The 22,311-nt window shown below is 44.6% G+C and overlaps 1 protein-coding gene across 2 annotated transcripts in view; it reads left to right on the top strand.

Moving 5' to 3' along the window:
- FYN (FYN proto-oncogene, Src family tyrosine kinase) overlaps positions 1-16,942 on the top strand; it is a 39,416-nt gene extending 22,474 nt beyond the window's left edge. For both annotated transcript variants that reach the window (XM_009326416.1, XM_009326415.1), the window contains exons 10-11: positions 7,006-7,137; positions 16,193-16,942. In XM_009326416.1, coding sequence (XP_009324691.1) covers positions 7,006-7,137; positions 16,193-16,401 — 341 coding nt within the window. In that variant the 3' untranslated portion in view covers positions 16,402-16,942. The remainder of the gene's footprint in view (positions 1-7,005; positions 7,138-16,192) is intronic.
- Positions 16,943-22,311: the final 5,369 nt, after the last annotated feature.

Raw genomic sequence — 22,311 nt, 5'->3', positions numbered from 1 at the left:
CATCTCCATTTCTCTCTGTTTTACTGCCATGTCTTTTGTTCCCTTTGGAAACCACCCAACATATAGTTTGACATAACTAATTATTTGTTTTAATAGACAAGTATGTGACCTACTTCTGGCCAGATCTCTTCAGGCTCCTGATCCCTAGGAAATCCTCTGAGGACCTCTTTGCTTCCTGGTTTAAACCTCTCAGAATAGTTTTGCCCTCTTCACATGTTAGAAAGCCATGAAAACCTGGCTGACTGACGTTGAGGAGAAGCTCAGATTTTTTAAGACAATAAAAATGATTGGATTTTGGGTGGGAAAACTTTGAGCTGAGAAAAGCATAACGCTGGGACTGGCAGGGAGAGGGAGCATAGTCGTGGGTATCTCCTGCCCTTCTTCTGTGACAGAAATTGCTTGTATTGTGGAAAAAGTGGCTGGGAAGGGAGAAGTGGGAGAAGTTAAAAGCAGGCTTTTAACCTGCATCACTGATGATCAGGAGATCTGAATCATGTTTGCCTGGCTTCATCTCATGGTGCGAGTATGGAGAAGTTACCCATCCTTCCCATACTTCAGGGCAATGGACAATACTTCCTTCCCCTGACCTCAGGGTCAGGCTTAAGTCCTTCAGAGCTACAGAATTCCTTAAGAGAGAGACCCAAAGAGCTGTAATCACAGGCATCCTGTAGAAAGGTTTTCCTACTTTCGCTAATGTTTTTTTGACCCTTTCTTAAGTGGTAGCTTGTTCTAGGGAGGAGTGCATTTTTGACCAAGCAGCACACTCTCAATTTACATTTCACTGTAATTAACCTGGCTTCCAAGCCAGTTGGGCAGCCAGGGTGAGCCTAGGACCTTTAATTTATTGAGGAAGAAACATGGTTTCTAATGGGCCACTGGAATTTTTCTTCAAGTGGGACTGAGTCCTGGTTTGTTTAGTTAAACTTCAGATTTGAATGTTGCTGGTGGAGACCACAGTATCAGAAGGAAATGGTTGCCTCTGCTTGTTTCCCATGACCTATTACTTCAGCCTCCAAGGGGATGCATCTGGGGACTGCTCTGTTTATCTAGCTGACTACTGCTTCAGTGGGAATTTTGACACAGGAGGAGAGCCTGGCCAGCGGAGGGGAGGGGGATGGGGAGCGCTCCAGGCTGGCAGCTCCTGTAGGAGAAAGGAAATGTTTTGCCTTATGAAATCCAAAGATTAAAGCCTTTGGTCACTCTCTCCTCAGCAGTCGTCCTTCTCTTGGCTTAAGTGTGTTAGTACAGAGCTCGTTGTCGGCGTGGGGCAGAGGTGGTTTTCTCCAGCCTTGCTTGATCTCCTGCTCCCTTCCCCCACTGTCACTTTTGTCTCAGATTAAATATTTTGAAAGGAAACAGATGGGGATGCTTTGAGCCCCAGCGGGCTAGAGTGCAGGATTCCTGAACCTGTATGGGTATTACTCAGCCTGGTGGTAACGTTTTACTGACCGGTTTATTTTCTTTTTGATTTGAACAAAAGAGGCCTGACTGCTCCTGATTTGTGAGAGGTAAATAAAAAGCGGTTTGTTGTCTGCACTGCCATTTCTCAGCAATCGTCAGGAAGGAAAGAGATGGTCACGCCACTAATGATTTAAAGTGTGTGACTAGCAGCTATACGCTGCCATTAAATAATACAAAAAAAAGTTCTTGGCTTGTAATAAGCACTTGGCTCCTCTTGCTTTTAGAGGAAGTGAGTAATCAAAGGGGAAAAACATGCCTATTAAAGTGACGCCCATTTTAAAGGCTACACTCGTGGACTGAATTGCAGCCTGCACCATCAGGGCTTGCTTCTTTTGGCTGTTGCTGTTGCAACATCTTCCCCCACACACAGTGTCGGGCATTCAGTCTTGTTTCCTTCCATCAGTGATGATGCTTGTGTCAGTCCTGTAAAGGAAGCCTTAAAACCTCTGGTATCCTGCAGGACAGAGAGAAACTTCCCATCACCTCCAACACAGGATTTCCCATGCAGTTCTGCTACCCTTACGCTGATCTGGTTCGCAGCTACGTGGAGTTTTGGCCACGCACATGGCATTTTTGTGGAGAGTGCCGAGTGCTCCACAGAGCTGCTGGGGAAGAGTTGTTACTATTCTAAGCAGTAGCAGCTGATACAAATTTAAAATTGCCTTAATAAAAAAACAGCACAGTTATTTTCCAGGCCTTGTTTCTACTGCATACACTGGCAGCACTTGCAGCAGTGCCGCTCCAAGCACACATGAAACAATAAGGATCTTTCTGATGCCTTCCAGACAAGTCAGAGCTATTTTGGGAGCTCTGGTACATGTTTGTAAACTCTCAGATCATTTTTGCCTCCTTAACACTTAGAAATATCTCCTTCCTGCCCTGCTTAAAAACAAGTGATGCTTCTTATTTTGATTTCCTAGAAATGAGCAGGGATTTTTTTCGCCTTCCAGGCTCTCCCCAGTCCTTTTGTAGAGACTTGGCTCGGAGCTCACCAGCTAATCAGATCTCTCTTGTTCACGACTGACTGTACTGCGGGCTGTAACATCCAGGGCTTTGTTCTTGCTCTTTGCCTGCCGTTCCCCAAGCGAGCTGTGGAGCGGACAGGAGGAAAGACTCTTGCTTTTCAACAGCCAGCCCCCGAGGTCCCGGAAGGGGATCACTCATAATGCTCCTACAGAGATGCCATCTGCTCTCCGAGAAGGAGCATGGCCAGGTCAAGAGGAAGGGTGAGGGGAAGGGGGGGGTGCAGGCAGAGGGTGAGAGGGGTGTTTAGACCTGCAGTTCCGCCCCTTGTCCCCTGCTTCCTGGGGAGGGGTCAGCCTGTGGAGCCTGCTTCTGATCACTGATGTTTTGCCAGGCTTGTAATTTCATGTTCGTTCTCACAGCACAAAAAATGTAATTGCGCAGTCCCTCCCACACGGCACTCATCATCGCCTACCAGGGCTGACTCGTTTCCTGTTACATACTTGCTTCAGCACTTCGTTTTTACCTTTGGTGGCTTTCCCTTTCCAGCCCCAGGAGCAATTTGCTGTTGCACTATGTTCTCTGGTCAGTAACCCAAGAGTTCCCATGGGTTTGGGGTCTTAGAGCTTGGGGTGTTGCGTTCGGTTTGGTTTTAAGGTACGAGAGGTAGCAGCTTTGTAGCATTTCTGGAAACAGGATCATTATTAAGCTGGCAGTGGCTCTGGGGCGTGAATTTCAGAGGTTTCTGCTTTGTCGAGATTTAGGTCGGAAAAAAAACAAAGCTCTGAGGGATTTTCGCTTGCCTCAGAAGAAACCATGCTGAGAGTTGTATGTCAGGGTCATTCAATTACCCCTGCCCCCTCCGCTCCTTCTCATCATGCAACCTGCTTATAGCCGACGAAGAATTAAAGCAGGGCCACGGATTGGTTTTTCCCAAGGAATCCTCTGGGAGATAACCTGTGTGAATGCCTGGGCAGAGATGGGCAGAGATCCCAAGAACAGGGCTGAGCCTCACAAAAATCCTCAGAGGTAGGAGGCAGGGCCAGCTGCCCTAACAGTAAATTGTACGAGCAGCTTTGGCTTGATGTGGTTGCAAGTAGTACAGAAACCCAAAAAGGGCTTTCCCGGGCTGAAATGTTTCAAAAAAAGGACAGAGATAAAAGCTGCAGATTAGTACCTTGCTTTGGGGCCAAGACAGGCAATCGTGACCTAATGACTGCGGTGCGCGGTTGGTTTGCACACGTGGAGTTACTGACCTGCAAGTTTGTATTAAAATGGGTTCCAGGGAAAAAAAAAAGAAATCCCCCCCACTGATGTAAAATCTGCCTTCGAAGTAGGAGATAGGCTGTCTTGTCAGCTGGGGTAATTTGGCTTATCAGATTTATTAACATGGTTGTCAGTAATATGCATTTTATCTGATGATCTGATGCTGTAATTTGTTTGCAGCACAAAGTCAGCTTGTTTAATAAGCTGCTGAGGCCTGGGCAGAGGGAGAGGGGGGGGGGTTTAATCGGCGTGTTGGGCAGAGAGTAAGCGTGGAGACTGTCTGTCGGTCAGGAGCCATGCACAGCTTCCGGCCCGTGCGAACGCTTCGTCTAGCAGTAGCAATTGGGAGGCTTCGGAGCGGTGCTCAACACCTTTGAGGATTTTTGTGTTTTCATAGAAGTGCACTGCCTGTGTCTCCAGTGCCAGACATTAGATGGGAGGCAGCACCCTGAGGGGATCCCTGTTAGACACACACGCACACACACACACACACACACCCACCCCTATTCACACAAGCTGTGTGTGATCTGTTTTTGTTATGGCAGTGCATGCATTGTACCTGCAGCTGTGCAGGTGGCCAGCCTGGTACATCCTCACTGGTCTCTGCTCTCCCCTTACTGATGGCTCTGCCATACTGGGTTGCAGGCTCTCTTGGACCATCTAGCCTCCAGCATGTGTTGCAGGGCCAGAAAACCATGAGGCAGGGCTCTGCTAGCGACCTCTCTGCCAACCTTGCCTTTCCCTCCTCCCCATCTATCACTTCAAACCAAAGTTCAGTGAATACTGCACAAAATGCAGAATGTGTGATTTTTGTATTAGTTGTTTTAGCCAGAGAATCACCCACAGCAGGGGCAACATAGAAACTTAATGAGTAGCTATCCTGTCGTCGGAAAATCCACAGCACAGACTGTTTGTCTTCTCCAGCAGCGCTCATCACAGTCCAATGGGGTTTGTACTGCTCTAGCTCTCAGGAAAAGGGATCTGTTGGAATTGTCCCCCCTTCTCACCTACTTACGTTGCTTCTCATCTTCCCGTGGTCCCTCGACACACCACATACTCAGAACCCAGTGCCACACCAGCAGGAGATGAGGAAGGCAAAAATACCGGGGGAGTTGGCCACAAAGGAGTCTGAAGAGATTTCTTTCCTCCAAGGATGAGTTGTAGGTGGCTGCTACATTTGGATCTGAGTATGAGGCACAAGGGAATTAGACCAGGTTTGGCTCAGCTTCTCAGAAAAACACAGCTGATAAAGAAAAAAAAAAATGCATTGAATAAAATGTGTGCAACACGCGAACAAGCAAACCCTCATGCTTGGCTATCTCACACACCACCGGCCAACATCCAAGCCTTCAGGCTGCTGGCCAGCCTGGAGCTGTTCGTTCAGCTGGCATGGTGTGTGTGTGCTATCTCAGCTGCACGTATGAGAGAACAGGGGGACATCAGCCCTCATATTCACGGCATGCCTGCGTAAGCCCATCTAAAGCCATGCACTGTAGGCCTAGGGAACCCGACCATGAGATATACGCAGCTTGCAGTTTTTCCAGGGATCAACGAGGGGTGTATAGCCCCAGGATCTGCCGGTGCCTGGGGGAGCCGGTCGCCAGCCCCACGTGGCTGCTGGTGCTGCTGAAGCAGGGCCAGCTTCCAGGACAGAGGCTCAAGTGATGGCAGGCTGCTGCTGCAGAGATCTCGGACATCACGGCCAAGGCGGTTTTTAGGAGAAGATGAAGTTCTGTAAATTTGGAGTCTTGTAAACTACGGTTGGCCCCATGAAGAAGTGTAAGTTAGGGAGATTGAGACCAAAGCCGAGCACCCAAATTTTAGCTCCTGCCTGCATATCAACTAATGAAAATACAGAAGAGGCAGACTTTTTTGAAAGTGAATAGACATCCAAAAATCCTCTGGCACCTTTGTAAATCTAACCACTGATGTGTTGATGCTTAACTAGACTTAAGTTCCTGACTTCAGGCATTAGGGATTTGAAACTTTGTCTTGCGTCTTTTAATTTAGCAGGACTTACTTGAGCAACTGCAATTTTCCCTAGAAAAACATATTTATTTCTGAGTAATATTCTCTCTTAGGATCACTCACATGTAAAGCAGGAAAAATTTTAGCACGCCTGATGTTTTACTAAGTAAGGAGATGAGAATTACCATGTTTACTTTGTTCTCTGAGTCAAGTCAGATTGCGGCATATAGCAGAAGATACGGGGCATCGAGCACTGGATGTGACAGCAGAACAGTACCAGCAGGGAACTGTAAACAGGGCCATAACTTCACTCCCTGAGAGTGATTTGTCCACATTGTTACACTTTCCACACTCCTCCTGAAAGCTAAGGGAACTTTTATGAGAGGGTGGTGAGAAGTCAAAGTCAGTCTGTTTCCAAATTCAAGAGTGTTTGTCACTAGGGATCAGCAACAAGCAATGCAACTCTTTTGCCTGTATGTTAATACAAGGCACCAGGGAAATGTCTGCATATTTTTTCATACATACTACAAGTTAATTATTACCACAAGACTTTGCTTTAAAGTCATACTGAAAATATTTTCCCTAAGAAAACAGTAAATGATTGGAAAAGCAAATAAATCAGTGTTTAAAGGCTTGTTATCTTACCATCCTTACCACAACTGGCTCCTGCAAGCTCTGATGATGGATGAGCACATTAGAACTGCACGTATTTAAGGCACTACAGGCTTTTCAGTGCCAGGAGCTTAAAGTATACTGTCAAGTTATAAATCACAGGCCAAAATTGTGCCTTGACATCATTGCAGTCCAAGCAACTCAAATGGCAGTATTAGTTTTAAGTCCTTGCATGTTTCTAATGAAATATTAAGTTTGTTTTTAATTTACGTTTTTACCATGTTTGTTTGTTTTGCATTTTGCTCAGCTTGAGCAGGCAAACTGGGAGGTACATTTCCAATAAATCTCACCTCTATTCATATGTGCTAACTGTGTTTGACTTGCAAATATCACAGGGAAATGTTAATTTAAAACATTTTGGAAGAAAGAATTTCTATTATATTGGGCTTATTGTTTTTTAAAACTTTTCTTCTTTTATAAAACTTCAAACTTCAATTAAAATGTCTTAGCCTTCTCTTGGGATGTGGGACAAACCACCCCTTCCCTGCTAAGTCTTTCCTTCTGCCCTACATGTTCCACCCGCCTGTCCTCTCTGACCGAACTCCATGGAGCTGTTTTTAACGCTTGCCTGCAGCTCTGTCCACCCACACGTGTTGCAGAACACAACAGTCACCTGCAAACTGGCACTTTGATTCTGTCTTTATTCTGATTAAGACTCATTTATTCTTTCATTAGGTGCAAAGTTTCCCATTAAATGGACTGCGCCAGAAGCAGCATTGTATGGAAGGTTCACAATAAAGTCGGATGTGTGGTCTTTTGGGATCCTACTGACAGAGCTGGTAACAAAAGGGAGAGTGCCATACCCAGGTAAGAAAACAGTTTGAGCCCTGCTTCACCTGGGGAAAGGAGTGGGAACGAGCCCATTTAAGCCATATGCTTAAAGTGGAATGTTTGTTTATTTTCACTGGACTCAAAGGAGGATGCTTATCATGCGTAAGTTCTGTGTATGCTTGAAAACGGTCCTGACTCCGAAAGCTGTTATGTGATGGTCATGATAAAAATGACAAGAGGACAGAAAATCCAACATATTCATTTCTAATTTTTTTAATTGTTCTCAATTCAATTAATACACTTTCTAGCCAAATAATGAAAGCAATGTAAAATTACTATACTGTGCAGAAAATAGCTCTCCGTAGTATTGCATTCACTTTAAGATACCAACAGTTAAACTCCCAGAGTGGCATTACTCTGTTCATTCTGTCAGTCTGGTTCTCTGCAAGGTTTGATGACTGTCTGAATGTCTGGTATTACCCAATCTCTTTTTTATAAACTCTTAAATTTCAATCCTTGCTTTCGAGATGGATGGAAAAGAAAGAAAATAATTCTGTAATGTGCAGGCCGGAGCTCATGGCAGGGTCACAGCGGAGCCAGATTCTCTGCATGGGGGAACCGGAGGGCCCATGGCTCTTTGTTGAAACCCTGCCAAGTATCCGATGGATTAAGATTTGTAGGAGGAGTGATTGGATCTGCCTATGCAGAAAGAGCTTTTCATTCCGTTGCCCCCCTGAAGATTGTAGGCATTCAGATGAAGAGGAAAGGGGTGAGGTGAAAGCAGTGCATTACATGGAAAAGAATTTAATCCCTTCATTTTCTTATCAGCACAGATACTAACAACAGGGCATCTAGCTGCAGCTTTATTCTTTTTATTAAAAAAAAAATACTCTAAATACTCACCAGTATGGCTGTGTGCACTGCAGCTGATTTAATGGCAAGTGGCCTAAAGCAGTTTCAATTTTCCTATCATCTGTGCCGTGATCAAGCAGTCAGATCCATACATCAGATTGCGCAGGCGAAGCATCGAGGTGGAGTTCAGTTTATCCTGTGGTATCTCACGCCACTTCAGAAGGCTGAACTCAGCAAAACTAAACTCCCAGAGTTTTACCAGGAATTTCAACTTTGCTAGCAACTAGCAGCCAGTAGCTGATATTTGGGAAGAGAATATGAGGACTGGAAGGCTTCTCGTGATCAGCAGTGAATTTTGGCGTGATTAACAGGGAGCAGCTTAGCAAAGCTGTGACTGTGACAACAGAATGAGGTAGCAGAAACCGAGATGACATGTTTCTGTGGGATGGATGAGTCCCTCTGCCCAGCATTTCCCCATGCTGTTAAAGAAAAGCGGGTGTTGCCACCACACGGAGTGGCAGTAGCTGGCACAAAGGTCTTCTTGCTGTGAGTATTACTGGCAGTGGTGTGAGACAGCCGTGATTTCCACAGGTTTATTGAGGGTTAAATGCAGACATGGCACGGAGTGCAAAGGTCAAAGACAGAAAGAAGATGTGTAAGACTCAGCTGATATGGTGCTGCTCCCAGAGGGTGGGCAACGCCCCTCGCTGGGCTGCAGGAAGAGGAAATTCCTAGTCACTACCAGCAGAGTGGGTGCACAAGGGCTCTCACCAGCCAGGGCAGAGTTAAGGTGAATTTTATACCCTGAGCTCCACAGTGGTGGGGCAGAGATGCTTAGTGACTACGTGTGTGAGCACAGACACGCGCACACACACAGGAAAAATACTATTCCAGGCAAAAGCGAGCGTCTAAGCCCCATGTTAACTCACAAGTTTGTAACTGAACACAGTATTGGCCATGGCAGCAGAGGATGTCTGCACTTCCCAAGTGCTCCTTTCCCTCCCTGAAGGAGAAAGAGGCCACTGGATGTGCGTTTAAGTGCTTGCAATATATAATTTCTTGTAGGACCCATGACAGAAATCTCAGGCATGGTCTGTGTCCTGAAAATGTGGACAGTTTTATTATGTGGCAGTTTGAGCACATCAAAGACAACTAGCAGCGTCTCTCCTCTTTCAGCAGCGTCCTCCCCCTTCATCCCTCACTACATAAAGCCCTCACACACTGAAAGTCCTTCTGGCTCACTCTCCCCCACCCACACTAGGAAGACATCAAGTAGCTGGAAGCAACTTTTTTGTGTGTGTTACATATCACAGAGTCAGCAGCTTTGTGGATGGTCATGTACTGCCTCGGTTACACACTGCCCGAGCTCTACGCCAGGGCCCTTCCTCCCCACCGGGACTCCCACCCTGCTCAGCCAGGAGGTCTTAACCATTCCCATGGTCACCATCACTCCCCTCTCTGTCAGTTTTACCTGAGGGCAGCCTCTATTTTAAATTTGAATTTCCAAAGTCTTTAGCGATTTCAATTCAGTCTCATTCCCCAGACGCTAACTAGGAAAGCTTTTATAGGCTGAGGCAACGGTGGAGGGGAACTGGGGCCTTCTCAGAAGGGTCTGTCTTTGCATGTGGGTTGAAAAGAGGACTCAGACTTCCCAGGGTGACAAAGGCCTCCTGAGCTCCTCAGAAAAGACTCTATTTTCTCCTGACATAGAAAGGATCATCCATCTCCTGCTTCATGCTGGGGAGAGGAAGGACCTCCTGGAAGGATAAAGCTTCATGAATTCATGTCCCTGTCTGGGGCAGGGAGTAGGGTTCAGATGCACCCACAGGGCTTTTTCTGCCATTGCAGCATGGCTTGCGTGAGGAGGAAAAGATGGGAGTTCAACCACCCTGAGAGGCAAGACTCAGCCCTCCTCACTCAAGTAGACAACTTATAGGTGAGAGAATGCAGTTTGTAGGCACTGCCAACCACTTTGGCACCCAAGGCATGTGGATTTGGAAGCTCTGGAAAGGGTCAGCCTTGAAACAAAGAGGGTCATGGAGCTGTCACTCTGCTGTAATACCCAGTTTCTGAAATAGTTGTGGGCATGGTGTCCTGATGTTCCTGCTTACAGCTTGTAGCAGGCTGGGGGGAGGCCCTCAGACAAAGCAATTGCTCTCTTGCTTGACAAGATCTTAGTGCCTGGAGAGATTATTTATAGCACACACCCCAGTCCTGTGGTGGAAGCCATGCCCACAGGGCACTGTACCTCATGCCTTGGAGAACCAGGCATTGTTTTAAGCTTGTGTGGGAGGGAGAAGCATAACGAGGAGGACAGAAGGAGAAGGCAGGCAGTATATAGGAGAGGAACAGACTGTGGAACAGGACTTGGCATTCATTGTCCCCCAGATTTCAACCACCTCCTGTCCTGATGCCCCATTTTGGAAGAAAGGTTGCAGCAGTGATGGGATGTGTGAGCAGTAAAGATTTTGCTGGCAGAGATGAAGATCGGACTAGAGTTCATAATCAAGCCTTGCCCCAGACCTTGTAGCTCCCACAAGCAAGACTGACTTTTTGACAGGTGTCCTCATCTTCATCCTTCAACCAAGCCTGTTTCTCTGTCAATGGGCATAATGGACTGTTCTGATAACTAATTTATTAGTGCTTTTCCTAGCCTTCCCTAATGCTTTCCCATTCTTTTCACAAGGCAGCAGATTGAAATAAGCGACTTTCACAGTCTTTCTGGGCATTGAGGTTCTATTTCTATTACTTCCCCACTATTAGAGTGGGGAAGTAAAAACTAGATATGGGCAGAAGAGGAGCCAAGTTTAGAAAACAGTCTGCTTAGTCAACCTTTTTCAGTGTCTGTTTCTTTCCCCTTTCACAAATTTCCCTTGGATCTTAGTTTTGGGGTTTTTAATGGAGTTTAAGAGTAGGAGGCTGCATTTCTCTAGCAGTAGTCAGAGAATTTGAGGGTTTTTAACATGTTGCCTTTCGGATAGGCAAAAATCTCAGCTGTACTAAACAAGCACCTCTGAACTTGCCTCTTCTGCTTTCTGCTGCACGGGTCATATCAAGAGCATTTACATTTTATGTCTAGTGTGACAGTCACCACGATGCTATCCACATTGCTGCCTCCGGCCAGGCAGGCCTTTGAGCTTGGGCTCCAAGCAGCTCTGCAGTCCCTGGGGAGCTGTGTTCAGCCTCCTCATCCCTGGGGGAAGCTGGGCCACAAGTGCCAGGGAGCGCACGGTACGCTGCCCAAGGCTGGGGCCGAGTACACGTCAGTGAGCCCGCATATGTGTGTGTACTGTCATCATGGATGGTAGATAAGGAGTTGAGAGAGATGCGTACTCAGCACATAGCACAGATGAGCTCAGGTGGGTTTCTTTGTAAGCAGGAAAGCTCCACTCGCAAATGCTATAGCTCAAAGTTGCATCTCTTATACCAAGCAAATAATAACTTATTAAAAAAAAAAAAAAAAACCACACAACCCAACAGATATCGATAGCCTAGCTTTGTGCGCGTTTTGAGGATGAGGAGTTGCTGGGGGTTTTCAGGCCTTAATTTCTAAACGAAGTGGCATGACTTCCAGATTTTTAAAACTTGTTACTATTTTTGCACAGAAATAACTAGGTTCATATTGTACACAGTAAGAACAGCATTATGCTTCAAAGGTTGTCTTCCTTTAGGAGCAGCTTTCCTGTTCCCCTCAGTGCACTATCGTGCCTGCGTATGGAATAATCTTCCTGCCTAAGTCCCATATCCCATCCCTGTGCCCTCACCTCTGGCTTTTCTTTGGGGCTGTCCACAGAAGTTAGAAATTCTGCTTCTAGATCAAACTGAACAAAACCCAAAAATCAACCTGTCTCCATTGTACCTCTCTCTTTTGAGAGCATGCTCTGAGTGCCAACGTGATCCAGCCCCTCTGGAGGACTACACAGTTTTACCTTCTCAACTAAGGATAACAAGAGGAGAGCCAACATATCCACATCTGAGGAACCTTTGAACGCGAGCAGAGGCACAGCTCTGGCTTCTTGGAGAATCTGAAATACAGCATTTCTGGGGATGGACAGCAGCTGAGCTGTTCTTTTAGGACTCCTACTTTAAGCATTTGTGTCTGTATTAGTTCAATCATTGCTCTGAAAGCATGCAGTGGGTCTTGAAGGAGCATAATTCTCAGTCCAACAGAAGAAAGCAAGAATAAAGTGGCTTAAAACCATCACTGTTCTCACTGGACTTCACGTTGCCCAAAGTCATCTGTATAGCTTATTAGCTTTGGATGTGGGGATGCTGCCTAGTTACAGTAATGTCTCCTGTCTTCTGGAAGAGCAGCATTGCCCAGATCTGTGCTGTTTGCACATCTGCTGTGCTCCATCTAATCAAGCTCCTCAGAGCACTCCAAAGCACTTTCCAGTGTTTTCTTTAGCCACAACTGGAAACTTTACCATCCCCCTTTATGTCACAGTAACTCTTACTACTGTGGTTTCTCTAGGAAAAGTCAAGCAGCACTGCGTTTCTGTCCCCAGTCCATATGGGCAGTAGATTTTTATTGTATTGAGCATTAAAGTAGCCATATCCTGTGGCATCCTAAGATTATTGGAGGTTTCACTAATAAAGCTGGATGGTGGGAGGTTATTTCAGTTTTGGTCTTCTCAGGGTATAAAAAGCTAATGGAAAAGCCATCTTTTGGAAATTGGATGTTTCCTTCTTGGTCCAAATGGTAATTCTAGAAACATCATGAGCACAAACTGATTTTTCGAGCAGGCGAAATAGCTGTAGTCTACAGAAGAATATTGCTGAGTATTTTATTCCACAGATTTAAGGATTTTAGGATAGACTTTTAAGGGGTCTAGAAGCGTACTGCAAGCAGAATTTCATTTATTATTTACTAAAAGAGTTGAAACTCTCGGGTATTCATTAGGAGAGAGAAGTTGTACAGACTGCTCAAATATTCTCTCTGTGGTGTTGCAAGTGCAGATGGAACAGGCTCCTGCTATCAAAAGAGAAACACTAAAATTTGTAGGATAAGATAAGCGAATCTAGATAATAGGTTTGTAAACATAAATAGGCCGTTTAAGAGGTAGAAAGTATACCTGAAACACTGCTATTTTTATAAGCCTGACTAATAGTCCAATCGATTTTGAAAAAAATGTATTTGAAACTCCTTTTTTAAATTAGCAGCACACATCAAAACCGATAGAATTTCTTTGGCAAATCCTAGGTGCTGCAGCCCTTGCTGGTTGTATGCATTCCAGTAAGGAACATGAGGATTACTTGGTTTAGTTTCATATCTGGGTTTTACTGGGAGGGAGGGGAAAGTAGAAAGGAAAAGGAGGGCATTTTCCTGGATTATACTGTGATGACAAAACCTGGCTTGACTGATTTTCCAGAGACAAAAAATGACTGATTTCAGACAGCAATGTCTCTTTTATGTTCTTTTTTCTATCTTTTTTTTTAAAAAAAGGGGCGTGAAGAGCTGTTTATGTTTTTCCACCCCCCTCTCTCTCCTCAGGGTTTTTCTTCCAGCATACAGTTCGTTATCAAGTTTCAGAGTGTGCTTTGCAGCATTGAGTAATGCACTGGAAAAAAATACCAAACATGTATTTGATATCTTAGAATAACAAATCAGTTGGGAAGGAGCTTTTCTGCTGCTGTTGCTTCCACCCATGTTGTACTTAAAGGGGTACTGCCAAAATAAAAACAAAGAATGCAGTTTGTTTGTGGTTTAGGTATATACAATAGATGAGTTACTGGTAACACTTATTTTCATGGCCTTTAACATGTAAGGGAAGCAAAGCACAGCAGAAGTTCCTACTCCAAAACATGAGGTAATTCAGCTGATTCAAAGGCAAGGATATGAAAAAACGGTGCAGATCTTTGTTCAAAGCACAAATTAAAAAAAATAATATTGAGAACACAACACAAGCAAAACGCCCATTTTCTTCTTGTAGCATCTTGAAGGCCAGAAGGTTTGGGTTGATGCTGCCTTTGGGTTGGTGATGACTAACAGACCACTAGCGCTGTTTTGTAATTTAATATAAAAGTAAAATATGTTTGAAAATGTTCTTGTTGGATAATGAGGAACACCCAAACGTTTGTTCAGTGTGTGGCAAGCTTTTCTGGTTTGTGTGAGCCTGTGTGACCTAACAACATCAGTTTGGAGTCAATAATACAGGAGAACCTTAACCCTGTGCAGAATCTGATGTCTGCAGAGGACCGTTACTACTCTGTTTTCATCATTCTGTGGAGTTCGTAACCAGGGACCACTTTAGGTGCCGTACAAAGTCCTACTCATAAGCATCTAACACCAAAAATACAGTGGGTGGATGCAGGCGATAAACACAAGAAACCAGTGCTAAAGTCTTGGTCTGCAGGTTAGGAAATACTGTAAATCTAACCTTTCTTTTTGCAACTATCACTGCTGAAGGGAATGGCAAGGAGAGGTTTGTAGGAGGATGAGGCGGTTTTCTAGGGGGGTTCCTCCATGCACAACAGGCAGCACAAGAAACAGCACATCAGCGCTTGTTTGAAAATTGAAGGTGCTGCATTAAGCTAGCCAGAACTGTGAATTGACCAGGACATGGCCAAATGAGACGCTAAATGCTAGTGGGGCGGCCTGTGAGAGGCTTTGAAAGTGAAGACAGGCAGCTGGTATTTTACCTAGTAAGCAACAAGGAGCAAGTGGCAAGACCATGCAAGGGGTCATTACAGTAACAGGCTAGGAAAATGATCCTTGCATAGACACTGCAAATGGATATCAGCGGGAGAAAATTACCCCGTCAAGATAAGAGGAGAAGGTGTTTTGTAATCCTAACATGAGTTGAGAATCTAGATGTGGATGGTCAGGAAAGGACGTATTTTGCAGATGCTTCTTTCAAAACATCTTTAAGAATTAAACAGAGCCAGGACGTAAGGACACAGAGTAAAGACCAAATCCAAGGATACAGCTAAGTTACCAGCCTAAATGCTATGCAGTGTAAGGATATTATTCCCACTAGTCAAGGTGTAGAGTAGACAAATGAGTCTGTATTGAAGAAGGTGGTTGAATTATTTCTCACAAATAAGTTTACCAAAAATACGAGGTAGAGGCGATCCCCTGGGTCCTGAAGGTGGGACAAGAAAATTCTTCAAGAGGACACCCTGCAAGAACAGAGTCAGGAGACCCAGGGAAGGATGGTGTCATGGAAGCCAGGCGGAGGATAAGCTAACAGAAAGAGCAACATCAAGGTGCCGGTTTCTAGATTTGGTCATGGAAGAACATAAGCGTCCCTACTGGTTCTCCTGCAGAGCTGCTTGGCAGGACACGCTAAGTCAGGGGAGTGAAGCCTGCAGCTATTTCTCAGCAGAGGACTGGGGCAGGGCTTGCCAAATGGCAAGCCACAAAGCTTGCAGTCAGTGTGCATGCTTTCTCTGAAACACTTCTGCATGCCTGCGGTGCCAGTCTTACCTTTGGTACTGTTAAAAAGCCAAAGGAATTACTGGAAGAGATATTTAAACTAAAGTTGAGGTTGACTGCAATTAATGTATGGTGAAAAGCACTTCAGCAGAGGAATCAAGGGTTGAAGGGCTTGCATAGAAAAGACAAGGCAGCAAAGGGCCTGGCTTGCCTCTTAGGGACAAGCATGATGGTAATATAACTTTATACCTTTATTGAGAGCGCGCTATGGTTCTGCAGTGGAGCTGTTTTGCTTGGCATTTGACTTGTCTTCTGAGCAACATTGTTCTCTTCTGGGTTGGGATGGAACAGTGGAAGCCTCTGAACTGGCGTTGAAGGTAACGCTGCTGGACACCCCTGGTAGCCCAAAGTAGCAGAGTTTGTCCTGAAGTCTCTGCAGCGTGACCTCACAGAGCACTTCAAGAAAGGCCCACGCTCAGTGTGAGGGTTTCAAAAATTCATCTTAATTTCTAGAATTTTGAATAGTATTTGTTGTAATGCGTTTCTTTTCTTTAACCACTTCACATAATATATTTCAAGGCTACTGTTGTTGGAGAGGGAAAGCACCAAATCCTGCTCATTGTGAGTAAGCCAAGAGGGAGCTCATCACTGGATCCTAAAACCCTCTACTGAGAAAGAAAGTAACCCAGGGTGCCTTGCAGCAGATGAAGAGCTGAAACAGGACATCGGGGTGGTTTTGTTTCGCTTGTCTGAACCAAAAGAAATTAGTATGATCGAGAAAACCATATGTATTGTAGATATAGTTAGACTCGGGTTAATTTTCCTGTAATTTAACAGTGTGGATTTGTCTGCCCTTTACAGGCATGAATAACCGTGAAGTCTTGGAGCAAGTAGAACGTGGTTATCGGATGCCATGTCCTCAGGACTGTCCCATCTCCTTGCACGAGCTTATGATCCACTGCTGGAAAAAAGACCCAGAGGAGCGTCCAACTTTCGAATATTTGCAGGGTTTCCTTGAAGACTACTTCACTGCAACAGAACCCCAGTACCAGCCTGGCGACAACCTGTAAATCCCTCGTCTCCAGACACTGTCATGAATTACCAGGTGTTTCTCAGCCCTGCCCCACCTGTCCTTCAGCTTCCAACTCCGTGATCGGCTTCTCCAGAGTGCAGCATCTTCCAGCACCGCCGTGCACAGGAGGGGCTGAAGCTGGGAACTTCCGCAGCCCTTGCCTACGACCACTTGTCCTAATAATCTGAATGTCCTGGATGAAAAGGAGAAAAACACTTGTTCTTTCTTAATCAAAGACTCCAAAACTGCATTGTATTGATGTTCTGTAAACTTCGAAACCTCTGTTCATTGTAAATAGTAACTCGGTGCCAATAACTGATCCTAGTGCTTTCCTTTTTTTAAAACGCAAAACCTATGTGATTTTAACTAGTCTTCTCCTGATTCAACTAAAAGTATTATTTTCCAGAAGTGGCCTCTTTGTCTAAAACATTTTTTTTCATGTTTTAACAAATAAAAGAAAAATCGGGACAGGTGTTTGGTTTTTTGCTTTTTTATATATAAAATATATATAATATATATACATACCTGTACATACAGTATATGGGTGCTATTGCAGAGGAAACTCATTTGGAATTGAATGAATCCTGCTGCAGCAGTACCCAGAAAGTGATAATTTTACTGCAGACATGAAAACACTGGTGGGATTCTGAAAGCCAGTGGTCTAATTTTTGGCTTTTGCCAAGCATGATTTTTTTAAATTGGATTGCACTTTTTGTTTATGATTATGTACCTGTAGATGGTTGTAACTTTGCTCTTTCAGGAATCATGTGCTGTATTTACAGTAATGTTTCCAATGTTTGACAAGTGTGTGATGATTTGTTCTTGAAATTAAAACGGAACATATTTAAAGCAAGAAAACTACACCATCACCGTTTGAACTGGAAAATTGAAACTGCAAGGACTTCTTGTATCAAAACATGTATACCGAAATGTTTCGAAAAGATTTATTAAACAGTGTAACCACATTCGGATGGTCTTAAAATCATAGCATTTTAGCCATGTCCACCTGCTAAACTGTTGGTCATGCAACTAGGATTTTTCTGTTTTATGTGTAACATTTTTCCATTGTAAAATAAGTGTGTTAAATGTCCTGTACTGCTAATGAAATTACTTTCTCTATGTCTGCAAGTTCTCCAGTGGAATTACTATGCACTTCTTTACATTTCATGGGGGATGCACAGAACAAAGTATTACCTTTTCAGTTGTCTGTACCAGCCTTGAATTACTTACGTTTAACCAAAAAAAAATTCCTTTCTATTTCTATTGAGTTTTTAATACTGAGTTGCAAATTTTAAAGTCTTAATTACATTTTGTTATGGTTTATTTGCAAGTTTACATTTTAAAACTGTTTAACTTTCTTAATTTAGTAATTAAAAAAAGAGCATTTTACATTTGGATAGTTGTTCTTTTGTTTAAACTGTGGAGATAATGGTGGAGATGAGATAAAAACTTTTCAAGAAGGGGTGTCATGCCATTTGGGGCATCATATTTCATAGGAGTATGCAGACCAGTTACCTATGGGACATCATTTTCCAAATTATGAAGTCAATATGTTTTTAAACAGCTGGAGTTCAACTGTAAGGAAGATGACTGAATGCATAGCTAGTCCCTCATTTCTCTGCTCTACAAGCAGTTTATTCTTTGATAGTTCTGTTGCATTTAACGTGAATACTTTTACATTTGCAAGTGTTGCAGGAAAAAAATTTCTATGCCTTGTATTACTGTTATTGCTTTAAAATATTGCAGCCAAGTAAGACTTCCTGACAGTTGAAACTTTTTCTTAATTATTTAATATTTAGATTGTGAATTCATATTCTGAGTATTCACACATTTTCTAAAGGGAACCTTTTTCCATTCCTGAAAACTAACCCAATAATGAATTGAGATTCAGAGAACAAATTATCATTGTTGTTTTAATATTTTCTATACAAAACATTGATTGAAAATCCTCCCGCAAAGGAAGGTTCCACACTTAGCCTTTCTTGAAGTGTGAATTTATATGGCAATGATGTTGCTTGTTACCAGATTTCCATGATAAATTGGTTCACGTTTTACATGTAGAGTCTATAAGTAATGTTATGTACCTGATATATTCAATGTTGCTGTACCCGTAGCTGTGGAGTACTGAAGAGGCCATAATTCTTGTTGGACTTTTAGCTTCCTCTTAGTACTGACAAAGCAAGTCGTGGTCCTCTTTTTCCCACAGCTACCCCCCCTGCCTTAAAACGTCATCCACTGAACTGAGGACTCCGTAGTAACTCAGCAGGCTGGCGAAGCCAAAATGTCACGTACTCAGCCCAGTGCTCGGTGGCAAAGCATGGCCATTCTGCCAAGTTCCTTAGCAGCCTTTGCTATGCCACAAACTTAAGTGCAGTGTCCATCTGTAATACGGGAGGAACCTAAAACATTAGTTTTGCCTATGTTTCTCGATGGAAGTAAGACTCAGATGGGGCGTTGTCGGGGTTTTATGGCCTTTACTTCTGATTCTTGGGTTTGTTGTTTCTTGTATCGCATTCGGTCTATGAGTACCACGTTGGTCTCTGCCGCATCTCTGCCTGCAGCTGGCTTGTGTGCAGACTGGTGCCGCTGTTGAGTGGCAAATCCAGACCATTTCTCATCGGTAGCTCTTCTGCTTCTTTTTCTTAATGTTGGGAGTTTTGTTGTTTGGGTTTTTTAATCTCTCAAATAAAAACATTAGCAAAAATTTAAACAAGGTTGTTAGCATTTTTGCTATAAATTAATAAAAACCTTTTCTTAAGCACGGTGTATACACCACAAATAGCTGTGTGGTGACTGTAAAAGTTGAATTATCAGATTAGAAATCTCCTGTTCCCTCCAATAGTTTTTTTTAACGTAAGGCTAAATAAATCCTATCCAGGTAAAAACAATAGGCCAAATGCTCCCCCCCACGAGCACACCTGGCTCCCAACCGATCCTTGGTGTGGTGGCGAAGTTCCGGAGAAGGTGACCTACCAGCAGCTGAAAGGACTCTGTGGGGTGACCCAGGCATCTCTAGGCCAAGCTTAATCCAATACCAGTCCCAGGAAAAATGACAGGCAGAAATGCAACACTGCCGCGAAAGGGACGGTTAGTACGATTAATGCCTGTTAACATATTTCTATGAGAAGGAAATGGCGTGAGACTTGGTGGGTCTTCAGAAACATCCAAAGTTTGTCAAAGGCACTAACGTGATATTCCTTGGCTTCTGCAAACAGCGTTCAACTTAGTTCTATCTGATGTTCCGGATTTGATTTAATTACCACTGTAGAAAAGCAAAGTAAATACAAAGCAGAAAAGTGATTAACTGCTAAAATTACAATAATCATAAATGGAAAAATCTGTCTCCAGTGCGAGCGTTTCTCCTGAAGCCTCTAGACTGGAAAGGACTACCTGCAGACCGAGAAGACAGATTGCTAAATGTAGTTGACCTTGCCACACAACTTCAAGGTGAGTGGGAAGTTGCTCAAATTTATTTTAATACGCACCGTCCTTTTCTCAAATGCTGCAATAAAAATGCAGTACACTAATGAATGCTACCACATTCTACCCGAGGGGTTTAAGGGCCTCACATGAGGCTGAGCCGAAGCATGCAAGAGCTATTAGGAGATATACAGTAGCTCCTCTTCTAATGTGTAGACAATATTCATTCATCAAAGAAGGCTTTTCCTGTCTAATGGGAAATTACCACCAGTAGTGCAGACAAAAGGATATTTATTTTCTCCAGTCGTGTCAGTTTGGGGGTCTGTCTGTCTTTCAAGAATAATTGAAGTCTGTTTGTAGCTCAGAAATCTCATTGTGTTCTGCAATCTCAGTAAGCAGTGATTATAATTTCCTGTGACTCACACACAGGGAAATGTTATCACTGAAGGGGCTCCTGTCAATTGGGCCAGCATTCCCTGCCATCTTAACTGAAGAAGGGGGCACTTCAATTTTGGATTTGCCTGTGCAGACCAAACCAGAACCCGTGTCCTTTCAGCAGAAAAGGGAAGAAAAGTGAAAGAGGTCCCTTGCCAAGATGCCACTGGTGTAGGGTGTCCGCCTCTCCTTCCCAGCGCTTTTGAATTTGTCAGGAGAACTTCTGACAGCTAAAACCAGGTTACTGAGCTTCATTTTGAATGTTAGAGGGGAAATGCTAGCTTCACCTAAGTCTGTGAGATATTTTCTGTTGCCTTTTAATACAGCCAGTGTTCTTATGTGTGTGTGTGTCTATATATCTCAAAATGCAATTTGCACACAAAAACATCTATAGCTACACAAACATCAATCCATCTCCTTGTATTCCTCCCTTGCAGCTGAATGCTTAACAAAAATGTAAGACCGGGATGTGAGTAGATTAGAGGACAGAATGGTGCTGGCAACAAAAGAGCTTCTCTTTTTTTTTTTTTCCTTTTTTTATTTTTTCCTGGCTCCCACTACTTGATCAGTTATAATCCCTATTCCCAGGCCAGGAGAGGGGTGGTAGCAGCACGCGTTGCTGCCGCAGCCCGGTGATGCTGTGGGTCTCTAGCTACTGCAAAGAGCAACCTGCAGCTGATTTCAAAGTCGGGGAGGGAAGACATTTCTCCCGAGGGCTTGGATGCAGTTTGGGGCCTGCGGTGTGATCATGCAAGAGGGCCGAAAGGGGAGAAGAGTGCCCTCCCAGGAAAAACAGGTCATTAGCTGCTAGGCTGTGCATCACGCGTAGAGGGAGATCCAAAGGTTGCAGCACCAGCTGTGCTCGCAGCACCTGTGTTTCGCTGTGGCCAGGGATTTAGGTGATCAGATTAGAGCAGGCCGGTGAGCCTCAACTGCAGTTTCTGTTACCAAGGGTAAATATCTTCCCTGTTATGGGTGGGGATAAATAGCGTATATTCAAGATGGGCAAAAAAATCCCAGGACTGGTGTGCCTGTGACTGAAAGGCAAGTGTTGCATCCGCCCGACCAGGCCAGATGGGAGTTTGATTGTTCAGCTCATTGTTGGGAATAACTCAGCATTAGGCTCTGTGAATAGCTAAAAGGGCAAAGAGCAAAGCAATGAGATTATCTCCTTCTTCTACAGCCGGGCTAGAGCTTGCCGAGGGCTCTGGTTTGCTTTTTTGTGCATCAGCATTTTTTGCCGAGCCCCCGCACCCAGAGTCTTGTGCAGTTTGCTCCGCTACTTATTGTCACAGCTTCACAAAAAAGCCCTGAGCCCTGTAATGGATGATTTTCATCTGGAAAAAGAAAAAAGAAAAAAGGATGCAGGGAAGCTTTCTGACCGTGTTGTAGCTTTACTCGCTGACCCTGGGGCTCACCCTCATGCCGGAGGCCCGCCCAAAAGCCTTGCCATCCCCTACGCTTTATTCACCGCCGCAGTTCAGGCTCTGGGCTGCCTTCCAGCCCCGCTACGCTGCTGGGTTTCCCCAGCTAGCAGTTGCTACTTGTACAGGAAAGGTCCCTGGTTGTTGGGAAAAGGGTGCGGTGGTGCCGGCTCACCCCTCCCGGCACTGTGCGGGGCCGGGGCCGTCCCTGCCGCTGGGCCGGGCTCCCGGAGGGGAGCGGCGAGGCAGAAGGGGCCTGCGGCTTCCCTGGAGACCCCTTTGCCTCCTGGAGCCACCGTTCTCCTGGCTGTCGGCAGCAGCTTGGGCATGACTGTGTGTAGCTGCAAATGGGTCTTGGGGTGACTTGGTGGGGGCTTTGTTGACACAGCCCACAGTCCTCAGCCCTGGTGACGACAGAGAAGCAGATGCTAACTCCTGCTCTCCTAAAAAAAGCAGCGGCAAAGAGCCAAATCAGGAACTGCTTTGCACTTAAAGACAGAGGACTAGGTATGTTTGATCATATGAGAGCTCAAGTGTTCCCTCAAATTCCCATGCCTCCCAAAAGCAGTGCGGCCGCCAGCTGAGCTTTGTATATGACCTCATATACATCCAGCGTATAAAACACATAC

This window comes from Pygoscelis adeliae, unplaced genomic scaffold, assembly GCF_000699105.1.
Source record: "Pygoscelis adeliae isolate BGI_AS28 unplaced genomic scaffold, ASM69910v1 Scaffold206, whole genome shotgun sequence".
Taxonomy (NCBI): Eukaryota; Metazoa; Chordata; class Aves; order Sphenisciformes; family Spheniscidae; genus Pygoscelis; species Pygoscelis adeliae.
Note: the sequence above shows the minus strand (reverse complement) of the source record. Positions and strands in the feature narration are given on the sequence as shown.